At 42.6% G+C, this 18,757-nt stretch overlaps 2 protein-coding genes across 4 annotated transcripts in view; both read right to left on the reverse strand.

Annotated features, from left to right (window-relative positions):
• The window catches only part of LOC110989938 (uncharacterized), a 32,621-nt gene extending 14,262 nt beyond the window's left edge, over positions 1 to 18,359 (reverse strand). Inside the window, exons 1-13 of one of the 3 annotated variants that reach the window (XM_022254653.2) lie at positions 17,836 to 18,359; positions 16,663 to 16,815; positions 15,551 to 15,796; positions 14,548 to 14,853; positions 13,597 to 13,828; positions 12,747 to 12,916; positions 11,425 to 11,635; positions 10,678 to 10,841; positions 10,283 to 10,505; positions 9,100 to 9,266; positions 8,389 to 8,551; positions 7,414 to 7,584; positions 5,555 to 7,075 (exon numbers count right to left, since the gene is read on the reverse strand). In XM_022254653.2, coding sequence (XP_022110345.2) covers positions 6,892 to 7,075; positions 7,414 to 7,584; positions 8,389 to 8,551; positions 9,100 to 9,266; positions 10,283 to 10,505; positions 10,678 to 10,841; positions 11,425 to 11,635; positions 12,747 to 12,916; positions 13,597 to 13,828; positions 14,548 to 14,853; positions 15,551 to 15,796; positions 16,663 to 16,815; positions 17,836 to 17,884 — 2,439 coding nt within the window. In that variant the 5' untranslated portion in view covers positions 17,885 to 18,359 and the 3' untranslated portion in view covers positions 5,555 to 6,891. Of the gene's footprint in view, positions 1 to 5,554; positions 7,076 to 7,413; positions 7,585 to 8,388; positions 8,552 to 9,099; positions 9,267 to 10,282; positions 10,506 to 10,677; positions 10,842 to 11,424; positions 11,636 to 12,746; positions 12,917 to 13,596; positions 13,829 to 14,547; positions 14,854 to 15,550; positions 15,797 to 16,662; positions 16,816 to 17,835 lie in introns of those variants that run through there. The other 2 variants (XM_087136643.1, XM_087136642.1) reach the window with 2 other exon arrangements.
• Positions 283 to 4,045, reverse strand: LOC147799033 (uncharacterized). Its single transcript, XM_087136647.1, has 2 exons — positions 3,801 to 4,045; positions 283 to 2,590 (listed from the first exon to the last, which is right to left on the reverse strand). The coding sequence occupies exons 1-2, from the start codon at positions 3,871 to 3,873 to the stop codon at positions 2,325 to 2,327; spliced, it is 339 nt and encodes a 112-aa protein (XP_086992773.1). The 5' UTR covers positions 3,874 to 4,045; the 3' UTR covers positions 283 to 2,324.
• Positions 18,360 to 18,757: the final 398 nt, after the last annotated feature.

The raw sequence follows: 18,757 nt of genomic DNA on the forward strand, positions 1-18,757 counted from the left end.
TTGTTTAAGAGGCTACAGGTAGCTAGTGGTATGTCCCAGAAATGTCCAAGGTTACATACTTGTATGTTAACTTTTAAAACTTGTTTTCATAAAGGTCACGCGAGAAAACTTCCTGACGGCTTTGTGCTCTCTGGGTACAGTCCACTAATTCAAGCCCCATTGAAAACAGTGTAAAATCAGCACTGTTCAGGGCCCAATAACATACATACCAACATCCCTGAGATTTCCGAAACACAAATGAAATTATTGTCTAGTCCCTAATCTTTCAATTTCTTTTCAATCTTTTATGGGTTAACCAATTACATTTTCAATTATTCCCACAAAACAATATCACCCCCCGAAAGGTGACTTTTCCGAAGTCCGATTGCGGCCATTTTTCAAGTGGCAACCTTCAACTTTCTCGGGCACTTACGACCATTTTCCAACCGTAGTTTTTTAGCCATTCTGCTCTCACATGAAAGCTCAAAGACCAAGGGAGTTCATCGTGGCAGCGATTTACACAATCTCACCATTTTGGGGGCCAAACAATCTCCTTTTTCAAAAGATGCTGTTGGGGCACTTTAATGCTAATAAGCTGGCCAGAAATTATCACTTGAATTAGTGGTCTGCACCCCTCTTCTGAATCTCCTACCCAGGTACAATCTTCATTTTGCACCCACCCGCGTGCTATGCAGCACGTTTGCCCTGGTAGGATCTTGCTATCAACGCACTGCACATTTCGCAAGCTCGTTTGACGGTGTCACCTCGCGACTGGCACGGTGCTACCAGGCGAAAAGCTTGTGTATTAAAGTGCCCGCAAACTCCCTAGTCACGAGCTGTCAACCCAATGCCGTACAGTACGGGCGAAGGTCGTTACATGAGGCCATTGCGATGAACTTTTTTCATATTCACATAAAAATCGATATGGTGAATCGCTACACCCGTAAACAGGGCCCCTCGTATGCTCCTCCGACGGTACGAGGGCGCTGTTTACGGGTGTTATGCATGGCTAGAGTATGATCACTGCCATACAACCAATGTATCAAACTTTGAGATTAAGAGGCGCAGCAGAACGAAATAACAAAAAGGCGGGCTTCGATATAGTTTGATATGTAGGCCTACTCAAGTCCAGGAAATTAAAATGAGAATGAGATGTATTCCTAAAAGAAGGGCCGTTGAAGTTTCTCCCTCAGAAATACATTCCGAAATTACAGACGACACCGTGCAAAATTCAGCGTCCTCCCACCAATGTAGGGCAATTATCCAGGCACCTCTCACGTACTATACGAGCTAATTATAGGAGAATTGAAAATACAAAGGACTTTAAAGCTTATAGGTCCGTTTGAAGAATTTCAACTTAGACACCTGTCTTTCTGTTTCTTCATAATCTTCTTCAGTGTACAAATGGAGCTAACAGACTCTTGTTACGCTGTAATTGAGTGAATCCAACAACTGATGGAATTCATTCTTGTATGTATGTTGACGTATTCGTGGCAGACTGAAGCGTCACAACGATTTCAAACAAACTGTGTGACGTTTAGACGTAAGCAGTTGTGCAAATTAGGAAACGAATTGGATAAAAAAAAATGGTCAATGCTTACAAACCGAAATCCGGAATAAAAGAAGGATTGTGGTGGTAATAATACAATAAATGTTTGGTCCCACAGCAAAATTCAAAATTGGCACCATTTATGGTATGATCCAATGGTATGACGAGTCAATAAAGATGTGTCTACTACGTTTTAACGGTTTGAAAGCGGCTACATATTTGTTCACTCTTCGCTTTAAAATGAGAGAAGTGATTGAAACAGGAATGAATGCCACTCGTGGTGGGAATGATAACAATGGCTGAATGTGCCCCAAATGACAATAGTGATCATGTCTTAACCACTGACAGAATTATACAATGATGAAGTTTCAAGTATAAGAGTTTTTATAGAATACTGAATTCAGCGAAATTAAACAAATTAATGACGAAATTTAAAACCGCAACCAAGCGAAGTTTAAAAACAATACTGGAAGGAGGCTGATAATGACCATCAGTTCATAGCTTCCCTAGCCTCCTTGAGCCCGATATTCAAGAAACGATGGTAATGAGAGGAGCAAAAGCTAAACTAAATTCTAGCATCACAGGATGTCGGATCAAGTGCTGAAGATTTTGAAATGCATGGTTTGTGGATTGTTTTGTGTCAATCGTGTATCTGTATCCGTAAACTAAAGGTTTATTTTAGATTGATAACCTTCTGCGCAAGAAGTTAGTCTCCTTTACAGTCGGAAAAAATAAAACGAAGAAAATTATGATTTTAAAAGAGTATAATAACTGATTTTATGATTGGTCTGAAGGTTTATTTGCAGATGTAAATGACTTCAAAGCCGGCGTAGCAAGAGGGGTCTGGTTCCGGCCCGAAATCGTCCAGGGTGAAGTCGCACCTCTGCGATGTACCCTGGCTTTTGCAGTACCTGCGAGCGCTATCGGTGATTTGGTTGACCAGACCAGCGTACATTTGACAATGTCCAGTAGTGCTGGAAAGGTGTAACGCAATGTGGGCAATGTACACATCCCCGTTGGTGCAGGTTAACTCTGCACGTTCATCGTAATTATAGCTACGCCCTGCAATTTGAAAATACAGAAAACAACTGCTAAAGATTAGATGCCTCGTCCATTGTCACAGAAAATAAAAAGAAAAAACAAACAAACCAAAAAGGTTAAAACCAGAGGGAAAAGATCGACACTTTCGTTTGAAAATGAAAGTTTGACAATTTTCGAATACTGGCGATTCGCAATAGTGCGCCTTGAAGAGTTTGCAACAGGTTGGCCAATCACACTACGCGCGAAATCTGTCGACCCTTTCCAAACGCGCATTGGGTGGATTCGCTCGTCATACAGCGTCCACAGAGGGCACTAGGCGCTTGGTGTTCTTTTGAGGAACTGATGGTTGCACTACACCAAATACGCGCCCATAGAAAACAGTGCAAAATCAGACCGAAATAGTGCCGCCTGTTGACTCTCGTGAAGAGGTTGGCCTCCGTTTTTTTTAACTGGAAATTCAAGATTATGGCCAGAAGATCACTTTTCGTTTCAATTTCATGGGGGTTAGCCACGAAAATCTTTTTTTATCTGCCTTTCGAAGAAGATACCCCCAAAACAATAGTAAAACTAAGCGCTCATTTCTGAACGTAGCCGCCCGCCTCTATCCAAAATAGGCCCGCAATTTGGGGCTTTTTGTGAAAGAAATATCCCGAACTGGAAACTATCAGTCCCAGGGATTTATAGAAATATTTCTAGGATGCCTCCTGATTATGGCATGTCTTATTGTAAAAATCCCGTGGGATCACAAAATATTAATGAGCTCGCGCGCAGAAATACAACCATTTGGTGGAATGCACCCTGATTGAAAGTTCTCAAATAGAGTACATGCCCTTATTAGAACAAGCAAATAATAATCCATGAAATTAAAAACTTCATCAAACAACACAAAGCATTCATAAGCCGGTATACAAGGGAGCTATCTGATTCGACAAAGTTCATTCGTGACGGATATTTTGGTCATTTGTGGCACTGCAGCAAATAAACTTGTTTGCTCTTGTTCGGGGCATACGGCAAAACTTCTCCAGGAGTGACAAACATGATCAAACACCTTAAGATATCTACTACAGTGTACATCGAAGCAATCTGCTTACGTCATACGGCAGGTCAGGAAGGAAGATTGGCGTAGCGGATAAAGCGTTTGTGTGTGGCAGCCTTTACGAACGCACATGTGTTGTTTAAACTTGAACCAATATGTCGTGTATTTAAAAAAAAATGGCAAAACGATACTTACAATCGCGTTCTTGGAGATCTCGCTCTCCGGAGACAAGACCCAACGCCAACAGCAAACATAGCAAGTGGAACATCGTGATGGGTATGCTGACCGAGTCTATACGGCCAAATTGTTGCTGAGACAGTGAAATGAATAATGGTAGGTACGGGTGATGGCAGTCTGTTGGATCTGCGTCCTTTTATCCTTTTCTTACGGGATGGGTAAAGATTTAATTAAAAAAGTGTCGGGGCTTGTACAGGAAGGAGGGAAGTCTGGACCAATCCAAACCACACGTTTAGCCTTGTATTCATAACTATGACTGGTGAAATGCGAAATTGATATTCCGTTGGCATCTGGCCCAGGATATCGTATGATCACCATCGCACAAAGACAAGCTTCCAAAAATAAGCGATTAGCTTTCACTGAACTAACCATCGCTATTGCATAACGGGGAATGATAATAAATGCATTTTTGAAATTGAGTTTATACAGCTGCGGGGACATATCAGTCATAAATTTTAGATACGCGTGATTAGAAACCGGTTATTTGGCATTATAAGGCCGTTGGGGAGACCGAACACCTTTCCACCCACGACCCCTTTTTTTAGATAAAAATGCCAAGACAATCATTATTAAAATAGATTTATGGCCTACCCCACCTCCTCCATACATCGGGACTATACCCCACCAGCCATTACAACTAATCTATTTTTTTTTTCAAACCAGCCAGTTGACTGTAATGGGTATCAACGCATCTGTCCTCATGGACAGGTGCTCAGGACGCTTTGTCGCTATTACCACTGCTCACTAGGCCCATGAATCATTTCCAAATACCATCCCAATTCCTTGAGGGAGTTTCCGGCTCGATGCTGGCATTTCTGCGCAAAAGCAGCTACTTCAACTACCCGTTCAATAGCCATCTCTCCCCTCACGGTTGCCAATTTTTCTAGGTGGAGAGAAGCAATGAGTGACACTGTGCGTTGTCCAAGGCCTGGCGCACGCACCATCCCACAGGCCGGACTCGAGTCCACAAGCTCCAAGACACTTCAACCACGGGACACTAGAGCACTCAACGGTCTAATAAGCCGTAATTTTTCTCCATTCATTAAAGGACCCTTTGTTTACGCGCAGTATACACGGCGTGTGTGAACATTAGCCTTGCAGTTTCTGTTCCGATTTAAGTAATCATACAGGCGATGCGATATAATAGTACTGATAATACAGGACTGACAGGTGGTTGAAATGGGTGATTATTTCTAATACCATATCACATCTGCAAACTGACACTTTCGTTTGTAGACACGCCAACACAGTCTGTCGAAATCGCTCTCTTAAAGTTTGTCAGGGAGCCCAGTGAGATTTCATTATGACTTTCAGTGCCAAAGGTTCGACATTTGGAATACGTAGGAGTGACTTTTATTGTAAAACGGGATGTCTTGAGTGCAGAGAGTGGTGAGTTAGAAGGGGGGAGCCCCTTATAGACTCCCCTAAAAATTGAACTTGAACAAAATTTTGAGTGCAAACCAAAGTTCTTCCTAAATTGAAGGCTTATGGTGCAGTGAGTAACATTTGCTTACTGAATGATGCTACGTCCAATTTAAGTCTTTAGCTGGCTCTAATTACACATATCAATCATAATTAGAAGTGCAAGGATTAAACACGTTTCAATATGACATACTTATACTGTGCTGGAGCAAATTCCACCACTTAAGAAAGTGTCAAGTAGTGCCATTCCTGTTTAAGAGAGAGTTCCGGTCAAAGGTCACCAGCGGTCATAAAACACCAAGGATCGTATTTATTGCTGTCAGACCTAAATGAATACAAAAACACAGGCCTACATACATGTGATGAATTTCTTGACTTTCAGAGCTCTAATTATATTGTGCGAAAAATATTACCAGATACCAGTATGTATGGGGAACTTGCAGAAATGCATTTACATGTACATGGGAACAAGACCCCCGGGGTCACCAGTGCCAACCATGATATAGCTAGCCTAAGGGTACATCACACCCACTTTGGTAGTTTTAGAAGTGGACATAGAGTACAATTATGTAGACTAATAATATGTAATGCAGAACTTTCCTTTCCCCACAAGACCACCCCCCCCACAATAGGAGCCATGCCATCAACTAAAAAGTTTGAGCCACTATAAAGCTATCAGAGAGTTTATACGTTAACGCGTCCTCTGACGGCAGCAGCTTTGGATCACAGGGATAGGCTTGAGTATCTTTGTGAGCTGATTAGAAACACAGTACACAATTGACGTAGTTTAGTATCTTGTTTTTCAACGGCTATGTATTACACGTGAAAGTGCAGTAACAGGTTAAAAAGCACTGCCTTAGGTGCGTCTCTCTCCTCTGTGCAAAATGGTAAGCAGTCGCTGACAGCAAACCGAGAGATACGTTGGACAATTTGAAAGTTTTATGTTCGCCGTCGAAAAGATCTTAGTTTTTATAATTCTTGTCATTTTGATCGTCATTTCGCAGAGTATTTAACCCAGCACTCCCCAATGTTTTTTTTTTCTTTTTTGGTAGCACGGCCAAACAACAACCTGTTAAGATAGTAACACGAGATCAGTTTTACCTCGTACATGTGAGTTGAAAGCCGAGCGCGCTAGTTGTGGGTCGCACATCGTCTGACGATTAAACGGTGAACAGAGGGTTTGAAAGTGTCTCTTCTCGCAACAACCCGCTAATGGTTAGCCAAAGAGGAAAGAAAACGTCAGACAGCGTCCGCCACACAGCTTCTACTGACGGAGGATAGCGCACCCACATTATACTTCGCGCTTGTTTGAAAAGCTTTTTATTTTGTTCAATGGAGGCGCCGTACCCAGCGCATATCTAGCTTTTGTTGAGTGGGCTGAGGCGGAATTCAAAAGCGACTGCGGTTTTGGGCTTGTTCAGCATAATGTTGGGGAAGAAAAAACTATCAAAAGCCTTACTCGCGGTCTCGACATCCTACGGCAGATACGGAGATAGAATATAAGAACATGCGGTGGATATGTTTGGAAAGGCGCATTCTACATAATGCTTCACATAGGTCTAAGATTGTTTGCCGAAGCACATCACTTATTAACTGTACAGAACTCATAGACCGATCCGACCATCAGTCAAGTCCGATCCCCTGATCCCGTGTCATCCCCTACCCATACGGACTCTAATCCGGAGAAAGGGTCGGCAGTGCTGTTGTGACAGCCACCGGGCACCGGCTTGTAGTCTAATGTCTCTGTCGTGAATCCACCACCGCCGGCCAGCAGACACGAGACATGGGTAGCTGGTAGGGACCCGATGCACCTGAGGGTACCGTGCCACGATGAAAATAAAATGTACGGATTAGATGGGTTACGCTTGTGTTTTTTTCACAAGGCTTCGGGGGCAGACACTGTGTATACCATGTTATACATGTTGGGCATGGCAAAAAACCCAAATTAATTAACGCTAGGGTCATCAGTACACAGGTTTTCCGCAAATCACATTTGCATACTCTAACAAACACCAGACCGCATTGTGAATTGCATGTTGATGCAAGATGGACATCTAGGAGTTGCACAGACAACATGGGAGCTTGGACGGTTGTCAGCCCAACACAATTGTCCCCCTCGCCTGGGCAAGCTCAACAGCCTCTGTCTTACCTACAATAGTCATCTCTGCGGTCCCCATTGACGTCCATCATGTACCACGTATCCACGTGACCGGCATCAAACCACGGCCCAGTGCTGTTGTAGTCCAAGTCACTCTGGCTGCCTTCCATCCCAGCCAGCGAGCAGGACAGTAGGTAGCCGTCGTTAGAGTTGGTGACAACCCTATACAAGATTAAAGGAACTATAAGTTAATTTTCGTAGAATCTTCTTTTTTTGCATATGTTTTGACTCTTCTTCAATGTTTGAAGACTGTATAAATCTTTTTTTGAGCTGCGAGAACTGAAAAGTGTTAAACATCAGAAATTGACCAGGCATATGCGGACAAGTGAGGGCGCTTTTGCCTTGATGTAAATCCAGGGGCAGCTCAGTTTGCATGTTTTCATGTTCAAATTGTTAACTCGAAATTTCCGATGTGAAAACATTTATGAGAATAGGTTGCTCACTGGCTTATTGCCGTATACTTACCCAATAAATTGTCGAAGGAAATCTACGATACCAGTGTTTAAAAAAATTCAGACATTCATTATACAAAAATTAGGGCAACACTGAGATTCAGTGCCTCGGATGACATCATAGTTTTGCTCATGAATATGCAAATATTTATTAGTATAAAACAGAAGAGTTCCAAAACCTGAGTTAAAATAGTAAAACAACAATTTACAATAAGGTTGATTGAAACCCAAAGGTGCAATTTCAAGGCTTTTAAGTAAAATTTGATTTTAAAAAACTCTATTAAATGGTCCCTTCAAGGAGATCATTCGTATCTCGTTCACAGAAATGGTTCTCCCCAACAGGCCCATGTGTTCCATGCGTGTACTTGGCACCGTGTACAACGCGTAATTGGCACCGTGGCCTGGCCAACGACAGCAACTACTCGGCACCGATCAACTAGCGTGTGATTGTAACTGTATGTGCATACATTTGTACCACCTCCATTTGGTCGAATGTGCCAAGCCCTTGCCTTACCTACAGTAGTCGTTGGCGGCGCCCTGCCCCTGAACATCCACCCAGCCACGGAACATGGACGGCACGCCGAGGTTGTGAATGTCGTTACGGCGCGGCTTAAGGGTACTTGTCATGTCGAATTGTTGTGGACCAGGACCATCGCTCGAGATCGTTGGTTCCAAATCTGAGGATGGTAGAAAAAACACAAAGAGGAGAAAACTATCGCGTTAAGGGAGCCTCCTTACGCAACCAGGCATAGATAATAATTACTGTTTACCGAAAATGGGTCACTTGGGAGACATTCCCATAAGAACTTGCACAAACTTTACTGTCCCATAATTAAATATTCCCTAAACTGATCTGCACCAAACTTTGTATGTTTTCAATTTAGACCCTAATCTATCATCTCTCAAAATTTGGACGGTAAAATTCGGCCCCCTTCTGGGAGCTGGAGCTTTAATGACCGATGTCTCCCTTAGGTCGAAGAATTTACCACAAAATGTCTCCCTAATGACCCATTTGTAATAGTGATAAATACCGATTTCTTATAATAAGCACGTATCCACCCTGGCCTGCTGGGTGTTCAAGGTGCTTTATCATTATCTCTCATTCACATCACAACTGTCACTTTCATATATTGTTAAAATACATCATTGTTTAGAGATTTTACTGAATTTTCCGGCCTCCAGATTCAATTAGTATCCCCATATTGTAAACACACTTTGGTCATACCTCCAAGGTAGCAAGTAGACCCGCTATTTCGACTCGGCAGATTCTCGCACACAAATCTCTCCGGCCCACTGATGCCACATTCACGCACCACTCCCAAGCAATCTATCCTGACAGAGTCACACAGCTCCCGGCAAGGTAGCACCTTGGCTCCGCTGGAGGTGTTGCACCTGCCAGACAAAATGACTGCTAGTCGACCAAAGTTTCAAGACTTAAAATGCGTACACAATTAAGCTGTAAGCAACAGGATACCCAGTTCTGATGGGAGGAGGCAAAATTGGATTTCCTCTGAGTGACTGCCTTTTTTATCCCGTGAGAAAGGTACCAGTACCATTTCTAAAGTGCTGGCGCTTTAATATAGTTTGTAAACGTCGGGGATCATGACCGGTAGGGCTTCAAAATGAAGCCCACCCCTCACCTTTAATGGGTAGCTGCAATAGATTTTTATATACAACTTCAAATGCTCTTTCGTCACTTTTAATCTAATTTCAGTGTTTGTTTCACGATTTCAAGGGGTGTTTTGCTGCCTCCTGTTTTTACGACTATTTCCATATTGTATAAGTTCAAACTGTGATGTCATCTCTTCACGAAGAAAACCTCAACGTCACATTGATTTCTGCACAAAAGAGTTTCTGTATTATTTGAAGATTCTGCTGCCCCAAATTTTCTCTTCTTTGGGGATTCGTTGTTATGTGGGTCAATGGCAATAAAGCAGCAATCAAGCTTTTCTTAAAAATGGTTTCATTGAGTAGGTAACCATTCTGGATCCGCTATTGGAACAGAAAAACCTGTACTACACTGAACCGTGACGTGTCTTCAAGGAATGGCATCACAGCAACAACGCCCTCAGCTGTCCAGGAAAGCATGGACAATTTCAAATGTTTGAAAAAGTTCACTTTTTAATACATTCAACTCTATAGAGATGTTCAATAGATTTCATACACTGAAAAGGAGTATAAAATTGCAGAAAAATTAAGTCTAAGAAAAATTCAATGCAGCTGTACTTTAAAGTTTACGTATTACACATTTCAATGTACATGTATGTAAAAATCATTCAGGGAGTAGAGCATGTTGATTTCTTTATCTCTGTTATCTTTGAACTAAGTTTTGTCAGCCAGCTTTTATTGCATACATTTTCCCTATAATGCAGTTTGTAGTGTGTTGGCAGAATGAACCTGGTACTTACATGGGCAAATACATGGAGCAGAAGTAGCTTCTGGCGTGGGGTGAGCAGCCATACTCCACGAGAGGCATGAATGAAGAGAGCTGTATCGCCGCCTCACTCTGCGTCTCGTGGCCAAGGACGCTGGGCATCACCGTGTGATTGTATCCGATGCCAGACTGGCACATGGACACGTTGATGTCTTGGCATCGTTCGTGGGCGGGTTGTATTTCGGTCATATTCGCGCCTGTGACATGAAGAGACAGGTCTGATAATGAAGCTCTGATGGGTAAGTCCCGTCTCGCGGCGAACTGGTTCAAAAATAAAGGTTGTGTGGTACCTTAGGAGCAACTCGAGTAATAGCAAGTTTTGTGACCACGAAGCGTTTTATAGCCGTCAAACACAAGATTGCACATTACCTCCTAAGTAGCAATCCTCTCCTGCAGAGAAGCTGGGCAGTTCACAACTATGACCTCCTGGCCCCAAGAGTCCATACTCCTGCATGAGACCCTCGCATCTATCCATAACCTGCACGCAAAGCTCTCTGCAGGGCAGTATGGGGCGACTGGAATCGCCAGTGCACCTGAAAGGGACGGACACTCAACACGGGTAACATTGTCAGTTGTTAATTCCATGTTACTGGGCACAATAACAAATTCCTGTCTAAATTGAATATGTTAAATTTGACCCAGGTCATTTTCTGAGAACAGTTGTGCTTCATTCAAAATGACATACAGGATTACTTTCAGGGGGTAATGCTATTGACAATCATGAATGCTCAAAATGATATTCCACATTCCGGTGAGGATCCCAACGCAATGTTGTCCTGCTTTCGTGGCTGAATGTTATGATTGACAATAGTTAATCATTTGGGGGGCCTCACTGCCTAGTTCCACTCGACTTATTTTATGTTTGTACTGTACTCCATTATCGTCACTATATACAAAAGCATTGCCCCCCACACACACATCTTTACACAACACCGCTGACGCACAATTTTTGGTGTATATGGAATATGGAAGATTTCCTATTGTTCCCCTTTGTTCATGTTTAACCTTTTTGGCAACGGCTCTCAACAGTTCTCAATGGTGTGTCCAATCGAAGCTTTATTTTGAAATACAACTATACAATCCCCAAGCTCTATGGAAAAACAAACCACTGCATACTGTGGTGCGTGCATGGCACACAGCAGCTTCTTCAGGAAGGGCGAACACTCATGCTCTTGCAGCAAAGGATAGAACTGTTGAAGTTCAATTTCCACTTCATGCTGGGTTTGATGGCCTAGGATGTTAGGCATGGCTGTCTTGGTGTAGCCGATGTCGGACTGGCAAATCTCCACCGTGATGACTTCACAAGGGTCGATTATTAAAGGTGCGTCTAAAACAAACGGTAAGAGCTTTCTGCATGTAGTACATCATCCAACGAACAACATAAACTGTCCTCCTGTGCTGATGATTATTTTTGAAGAGCACAATGCACTGTGTTTTTTTGTCATAGGTGGCCATCATAAACAAAATGTTTGTGACCGGTATTATTGGTGCGTAAATTTGCCGAGTACTATTTTCTTTTTTTTTCTTCCAAAAGACCCTTAACTCTCCTCTGTGAATCCTCACCCCTTAGAAAGGCCATAGAAGTTTGATAAAACAAAATTTCAAATGGTACTGGGGCCTGGTATAGGCCTAGGTGCAATATTTTGAAACAAACAAAACACAAATTATATTACTAGTGTGGACATTGCTCTGTTTTCGTGCAGTTAGGAAAACTCTTTGAAAATACTCATTTTCTTGAACGGAGAACACGATTGTCAGCTGGATTGTGTAAAATGTTTTCTTGACTGTTCCTTTTACGACAAATAACCCTAACCCCAAAATGCATTTAAACGTCTTTTCTCAGAGAAGGGGAAACGTCCTGTGGACATGTGTAGTCCACAGACGGTCTTCCCTTCCTGCATCGTGTGGACATCTTTTGTCCACACTACGTATGTAAGGTTAACGCATGGGGCTCGCACATGAACGTGAAATGTATCCAGCCGAGAAGCGATTCGCCAACCAGGCGCGTTTCTGGAGCCACTTCCCCCAATAAACCTTACATGAAGAGCACGTTTTTAAAGTATTTGGCAGGTATAGTAGCCAATGTAATATTGTCCAAAGTTTTTTTGGGGGGCAGACAAAAATTGGGGGGGGGGGCTAAATCTAAAAAATCTAAATCTAAAAACCAAGCCCCTCCCCCTTCCCCGTAGAATGAGCCTCTTACGCTGCATTTGGCTTGCAGACTGGCTAAGCAAATGTTTTTGCTCAGCAAATCCCTGTTATTTAGCATAGCCCATTCGCCCTCGTTTGCCCTTAGCGGGCTATATATCAAACTACGAGGACATGCAAGAGAAGACCAAGGGATTGTCATCAAGGATCTTCCGGAATCAACAACAGCGAAGGTGGATGGATGAGTAACAACCGCTGCCCAACATGCACGATTTTAATACGTACATTACCTCCTAAGTAGCAATCTTTTCCTTCGCTGAAGTTGGGAAAGTTGTCACACGACAGATATTGTGGCCACGATACTCCAAATGCATAATTCATATATTCTTCGCAGTCATTCCGCGCCGCTACACATAGATCTCTGCAGGGCACCACAAGGCGACTGGTACCATAAGTGCATCTGAAAGAGATGAATATTATCGTACAACGCTGTGTTCATATATGGCACTGGTTTTGATCAAAAAGACAAATTTAAGAACCAAGTGCAGTCTCCATTATAAAAGTTACAGTTCATACCTCGTCGAGAAACTTTACTCTTTTCAGGAACTTTGTCAACAAAAAGATCTGGTTTATGGAACAGGAGTGAATCGATTTTCACCAAACACATAGCATCCAGGAAGGATTTGTCCTTTCATTTCACAAAGGTTTTGTAGTGGCTTTGTACACCTGTCCTTAATTTAAAAGGGAGTTCAACCTCGTGTTTTCAATTTGCATTACATACTACGGGTTTTTTGGCGGAATGCGTCAAACCAAATGTAGACCTCTCTCCTATGAATCAACCAGTGGCGTATCCAGCGCGAAGGGGGGAATCCCACTGACGGAGTTTATTACTATTATTGTTATTATAATTATTATTTTATTGTTATTATTTTTTCAACTGAGATTACTTCGTAGGTGAGTGTATGTATCAAAGAAATTAATCGGTATTTTTAGTTATCAAATAAACAGATACGTTAAATGAGCCCGAAAGTGCAATTGCTTTTGAATCCCCCCACACCAAAAGCTGGATAAGCCACTGGAATCGCCTCCTCACCTAAAAATAAATTTAACAAAACAAAACATAAACAAAACAAAACATACTCTGGTGTGTACATGGCACACAGGAACGTCCGTAGGAAAGGCGAACACTGCGCATCCACGAAAGTATAGAACTTGTGAACTTCTAACTTTGCGTCGTCCTGATTCGGATGATGGAGGAAGTTAGGCATGGAGGTCTGCGTGTAGCCGATGTCAGACTGGCACATCTCCACAGTGATGTCTTCGCAACGCCAGTAATTTTCGTCGGGAACAGTTCCGCCGTCGCCGGAGACGTCTGGGAGTGACAACCAAAACAAAAGAAAACAAAATTTATGGTCCTGTTCTTAGTAAGTCTGTTTCTACCAGAGTTCTGTCTTCATTGTGTGACAGCATTTTCGGGGGCAGACACACATGTGAGGCGCACATGTTGCCTCACAATTATGGGGCCGTTTTGTTTACAAACGCTTTTACCTAAACTTGGTAACGCCTGCCTCAAAAAGCACATTCTGTTTTGTTGAAATGGGAAGGGGTTCGTCTTTATTTAGCATTTAAAAACTATTCGTTATTCAGTGTTTCAATATTAGTGATATTTTTGTAAATCTTTGTGTATGATTATATTGGTTTTGCGTTCACAGCCGGCCATAGTTTTGCCAAACATTTGTGGTAAAACTACGCTAGCAACGTAGCAAAAGTCAGGTGTGCACACGATGTTGCTTTCAATTTTAATTAAAAAAACAGTTAGGGAGATTGCATTAAATTTCCTCCGATAGTTAGAAGTTATCATTCTTTGAATCACCGAGAAGAAACGTGTCTACGGAGGCAAAGCAATGTCTTTTGTATTGTACTGTTAAAAAATTTAAGACATGGTCAGAATTACTCAGATTTATAGATGTTGCGCTCAAATGGAAATTTGTTTGACAAAAACAGATGTGAATATCAAAAATTTTGTACGAATCACAAATGTGGAAGCAATTTCTTCGGAAGAAACGGGGAGGGAAGTCATTAAGAACTTACTTGAATTATATGCCGGTATGTTGGCAATTGTTACTGTACCCTCTCCAAAGTCATTCAAAGCTGTAATTTCAATTCTATAACTCCCTGCGTTCCAAAGGTGAAAGATCTCAATGGTGCGTTCGGGTGGGCCTTTAGGATCGACAGAATGAAAGATTTCCCTCTCGATTGGAGAGAAGGTCTCGTTCAAGCGGATGCGAATTGCCTGCGTGGTGGATGTTGGAGAGAGGAAGTGGACGGAAGCCTTATTCATGCTGTCCCTGGTGACGGCTGTGATCCAATTCGGCGGTTCGTTCGGTGGGAAGAGATCTGTGTTGAAAAGATATCCCAAGCCAACAGCAGAACATGATATGAGAAAACCACGTAATGTCAGATCTGTTCTCAGTGCTAAATTTGATGAAACTGATAACTGATTTCAGAAGGCACGGAGGTTGATTGAATAACTGCGTAGTCTGGTTTGTAGTCTTGGGGTTTAATGAATTTGTTCAACAGAAAGCAACTTCAGTTGAAATTGTATAGGCCTAATTCACTTCAGTCAATTTGTAACAACGTGCTGATCTTACTTCTGTAACATTAACCACTCGAACTGTTTCAGAATTCTGTTTGTTGATGGAAAATAAAAGAGATTTTGACCCTGTTCAGTTCAATATCTTCATTCTGTAGGCTTTTCCAATGATCTCATCTGTTAAAGGGCGTTAAATGGCGTTAACATGGCATCTTGAGTGCAATGGGGAATCCTATACTGGACAGAACAAAAAAAATAGTTGACTTCAGTAATCGGCATTTTTGCAGCATCTGATGAGCAGAGTAAAATGAAATCTCCAGTGTTGAAAAGATAACATTCTAAGGTTCGATTTTATACCCAAAACAACAACTTCTTACTGATGGAAGGAAAAAAATGTTACTTTTGGTCACATTTTTGGGAGAGAGGCCTTCCTGTTCCAACACCCTAGGCTAATCGTATTAAAAGTAACATATTTTGTTTGCTTGCGTTAGACTATCTTACCAGAGAGGCATTCCTTTTTATTTTCAAGACGGGAATGCTTTTTACAGTTTAACTCCGGTGTCCTATCCAGGCCAAGCTGACGGGCGGTGACCCGGCAGTCGCGCCAAATGGCCCGGCAGAGCTTGGCACAGGGCTTCTGGTAGACCCCCTCACCGTCCACTCCCAGACGAACTCGGTCCAACCGTTGATAGTGGGTGGTGCAGAGGAAACGACTCAGACTGTCCGAGCATCCGGAGTCTATGAGATCTGAGCAAAAGGAAACCCCGGATTTAATTACAGTAATATATTTAGAGCTTTGTGTCAATAATAATAATAAACGACTGACAGAAGTCAAGGTCGAGCGTTATTTCTTACCTTAATCACTGATAACAATTTTGGTGGCGAATTCTTTGAACAATTTTGGAAAACGCTAAGAGTTTTACATTAAAACAGGTTCTGCTCACGCCCCCATCCCACCTGAAAAATGCACTTACAAATAAAATTTCGGTCTAGGTATGCCTTACATGCTGTATGAATAAATGGGTTGACGTATTGCATGTTTTCTGTAGAGTGTCTAACTGGGACGTTTGTTTCTGCCTAGATGCGGCATAATATCCTTTGGTTTATTAAAACGTAAAAACAGGGGGAACAACATGATTGTTGGTTTGATCTGCGCGTCAAGACAGCTTGGAGGTTTGAATAAATCATGCAGAATTGTGAGGCTTTTGGGGGTAATTTCGTTTAGCCAGTACCCCTAGCCTTATCTTGCGTGTATTTTCTCCTGCATACTGTCACAATTTCCAATTCAAAGATGTACTTCTTTTGTTTCTATATAGTACGCTGCTGGAATTGGTTTTTTATTCATCCTGTTTTTAGATGCTTGTAACGTAACTCAGTCCAAGCATTTTAACGGGAACAAGCTTTGAATAATGTCTTAATTAATTCCTTGTCTATGATCTGTAATATAGCCTTCACCTTGAGTTGCCGCAGAAAGGCCTTGGGTTAGGCAAACTGTTTTAGAAAAACTCTCCCACTCAGACCGACCCCGGCTATATACGGGCCTACCAGAGTCTAACCTACCAATACAGACCATGACTTCTATGTAAAGTTCCTTTACTTTTTACGAGTAATACCTTGAAGGTACTCGATGATAAATTCGAGTTCCACTAAGAACGGACTCGGGGGCGCACCGTCGTAGGCTAATATGCCCTCATCTCGGCACAGTGGAGGCACGGCAGAGGGCGGTAGATAGGGATGGCGGCCGATGGTTTGTCGGCAACAAAGACCTCGGAAACAAATGGCAAAATCCAAATTTGTGAGACACAGCGATGTTGCTCGGTGTGGGGCTTTATGTAGCGACTGACACTGAATAGTGGTACCGTACAACAGTTAGGACGAAGCTGACGCCATTGGCGGGGGCCACGGCAACGAGTGACTGCGTTACCATGGTCACCGCGACAGTAGCATATCCAGGTCTCATTGTGGGAGGAGTGCAACATCGATTTTTTTTTTTTTTTTTACAATGACGGCCCCATTGGCAATTTATTTTTCATCTGTAAAAGAGTCCTAGTTAGTTCAGAGCTCAGAGGCCCTCACAGCTTTTCTCTGAATGTCGGATTGTTGTGGACTGGTGGACACATTGGCAATGCATAACATTGTTATCAAACTTTTCCTTACACTGGGTGTGATCTTCACTACCATTACTCATTATTGCCAATTATTTATTTATTTATTTTATTCATCTTTTAGGGTCAGAGCTAGGGGTTGGCCACCCCCTCCCATGCATGTCTGCAGATTCTGGTCAGGCGCTCATTTGTGAATTCGCTAGCAACGTTTGTTAGTCACAGCGCCCTCTTTTCACAAAAGTGAAGCATGACCAAAGTCATTTAAAGCCGCAGTCTTTGCACACCTTCAAAGTTGTACGGGTGCGACCTACCCCAGCGGTGATTTGTTCAGACTCAAAAAGCATTACAAATTCGAGCGAAAATACGTTGCTTGAAAAGGAAATTGGACTGAAGGCTTTCAGGAAACACCAGGGGGCCAAACTATCGTCACTGGCAGGACTTGCGATAGTTCATGGGCCTATATTTCAACCTTTAACCCCAAATCATGTCCAAGTAACTTAAACCCAGCCATAATAATTCGATTTGAAAACAGATACAATATCACATTTTTGTGATAGCGAGCGCTGTATGTAATTCCACCATACCAAAATACACTGATTCGACTGCAAGTTTTAATTATCCGTTCCAAACACCGTTCGGTCTATGGTCGGCATCAAATGATTGTTTCATGGCTGATCTTACCTGCCATGCAGGACGCAAGAAGAATCCCAATCACCAAGGGCTTCCTCATCACAGCAAACTTACATCGAGTCCTCAACAGAGTGCAGACTGTCGTCGACGTCTCACCTGAGTGGTAGTTGCAACAGTTTCGCTCGGTGGACTGTGAAGTTCTCAGTACAAAGTGTCTATGGAGTAACCCTCGATACTCCGTGGGGACACTGAGCTCCACCTCTCAGCCTAGTTACGTGCCAATAACTTAGGTCGTGATATTGTAATAGTAAGCCTCTGTCCGATCGAGGCTGCGATCCACGGGGCAAGTAAAAACAACAATTTAGGCATCCAATTGAATGAACCTTTTTTGCCCTTTTCTTTCAGCGAAATCGATAGTTTTGTTCACCTTGACTTTTCTCGCCGCAGGGTTTCTTGTACAAATAAACACGCCACTCCTTCACGGATCTCAGAAGAAACAGTCGTAGTGTAGCCATTATCAGTTTAAAATGAAATACTGTTTAAAGGCTACGAGAAAGTATTAGCATGTAAAATGATTTTATAGTCAAAAACGTTAGGAGTTGCCTTAAATAGTTCGTTACACCTACGACTTCCATTATTTTTCAGGTGAAATATGACTTTAAACCTGAACTTTTCAATAAAGATTCCGTGACGAAACTCCCTGACTGCACTTTCCACCCTTCTACATCTCCTGCCCTGGTATCTTCATTTACAACCAGACGCATTGCGGGGACCTGGTTAGATTTCGGTGAACACGCAGTAACTTCGCAAGTTCATCTCGGTGCTTCTTCCGTCGCCACTTCCCCCGCAGTCATGGTGCAATCGAAAGGTCCGCAGCCGTGAACCCGGTACCACGCGGTGCTAGCCCGACGCTGGGGTCGCCAAAGGCCGTCGCGCTAAATCATGCAGAGGTCGAGTTCAGGCAGCGTGTTCT

The sequence above is a fragment of the Acanthaster planci genome, linkage group LG05 (genome assembly GCF_054643075.1).
Source record: "Acanthaster planci isolate LZ-2023a linkage group LG05, COTS_SCS, whole genome shotgun sequence".
NCBI classification, from domain to species: Eukaryota; Metazoa; Echinodermata; class Asteroidea; order Valvatida; family Acanthasteridae; genus Acanthaster; species Acanthaster planci.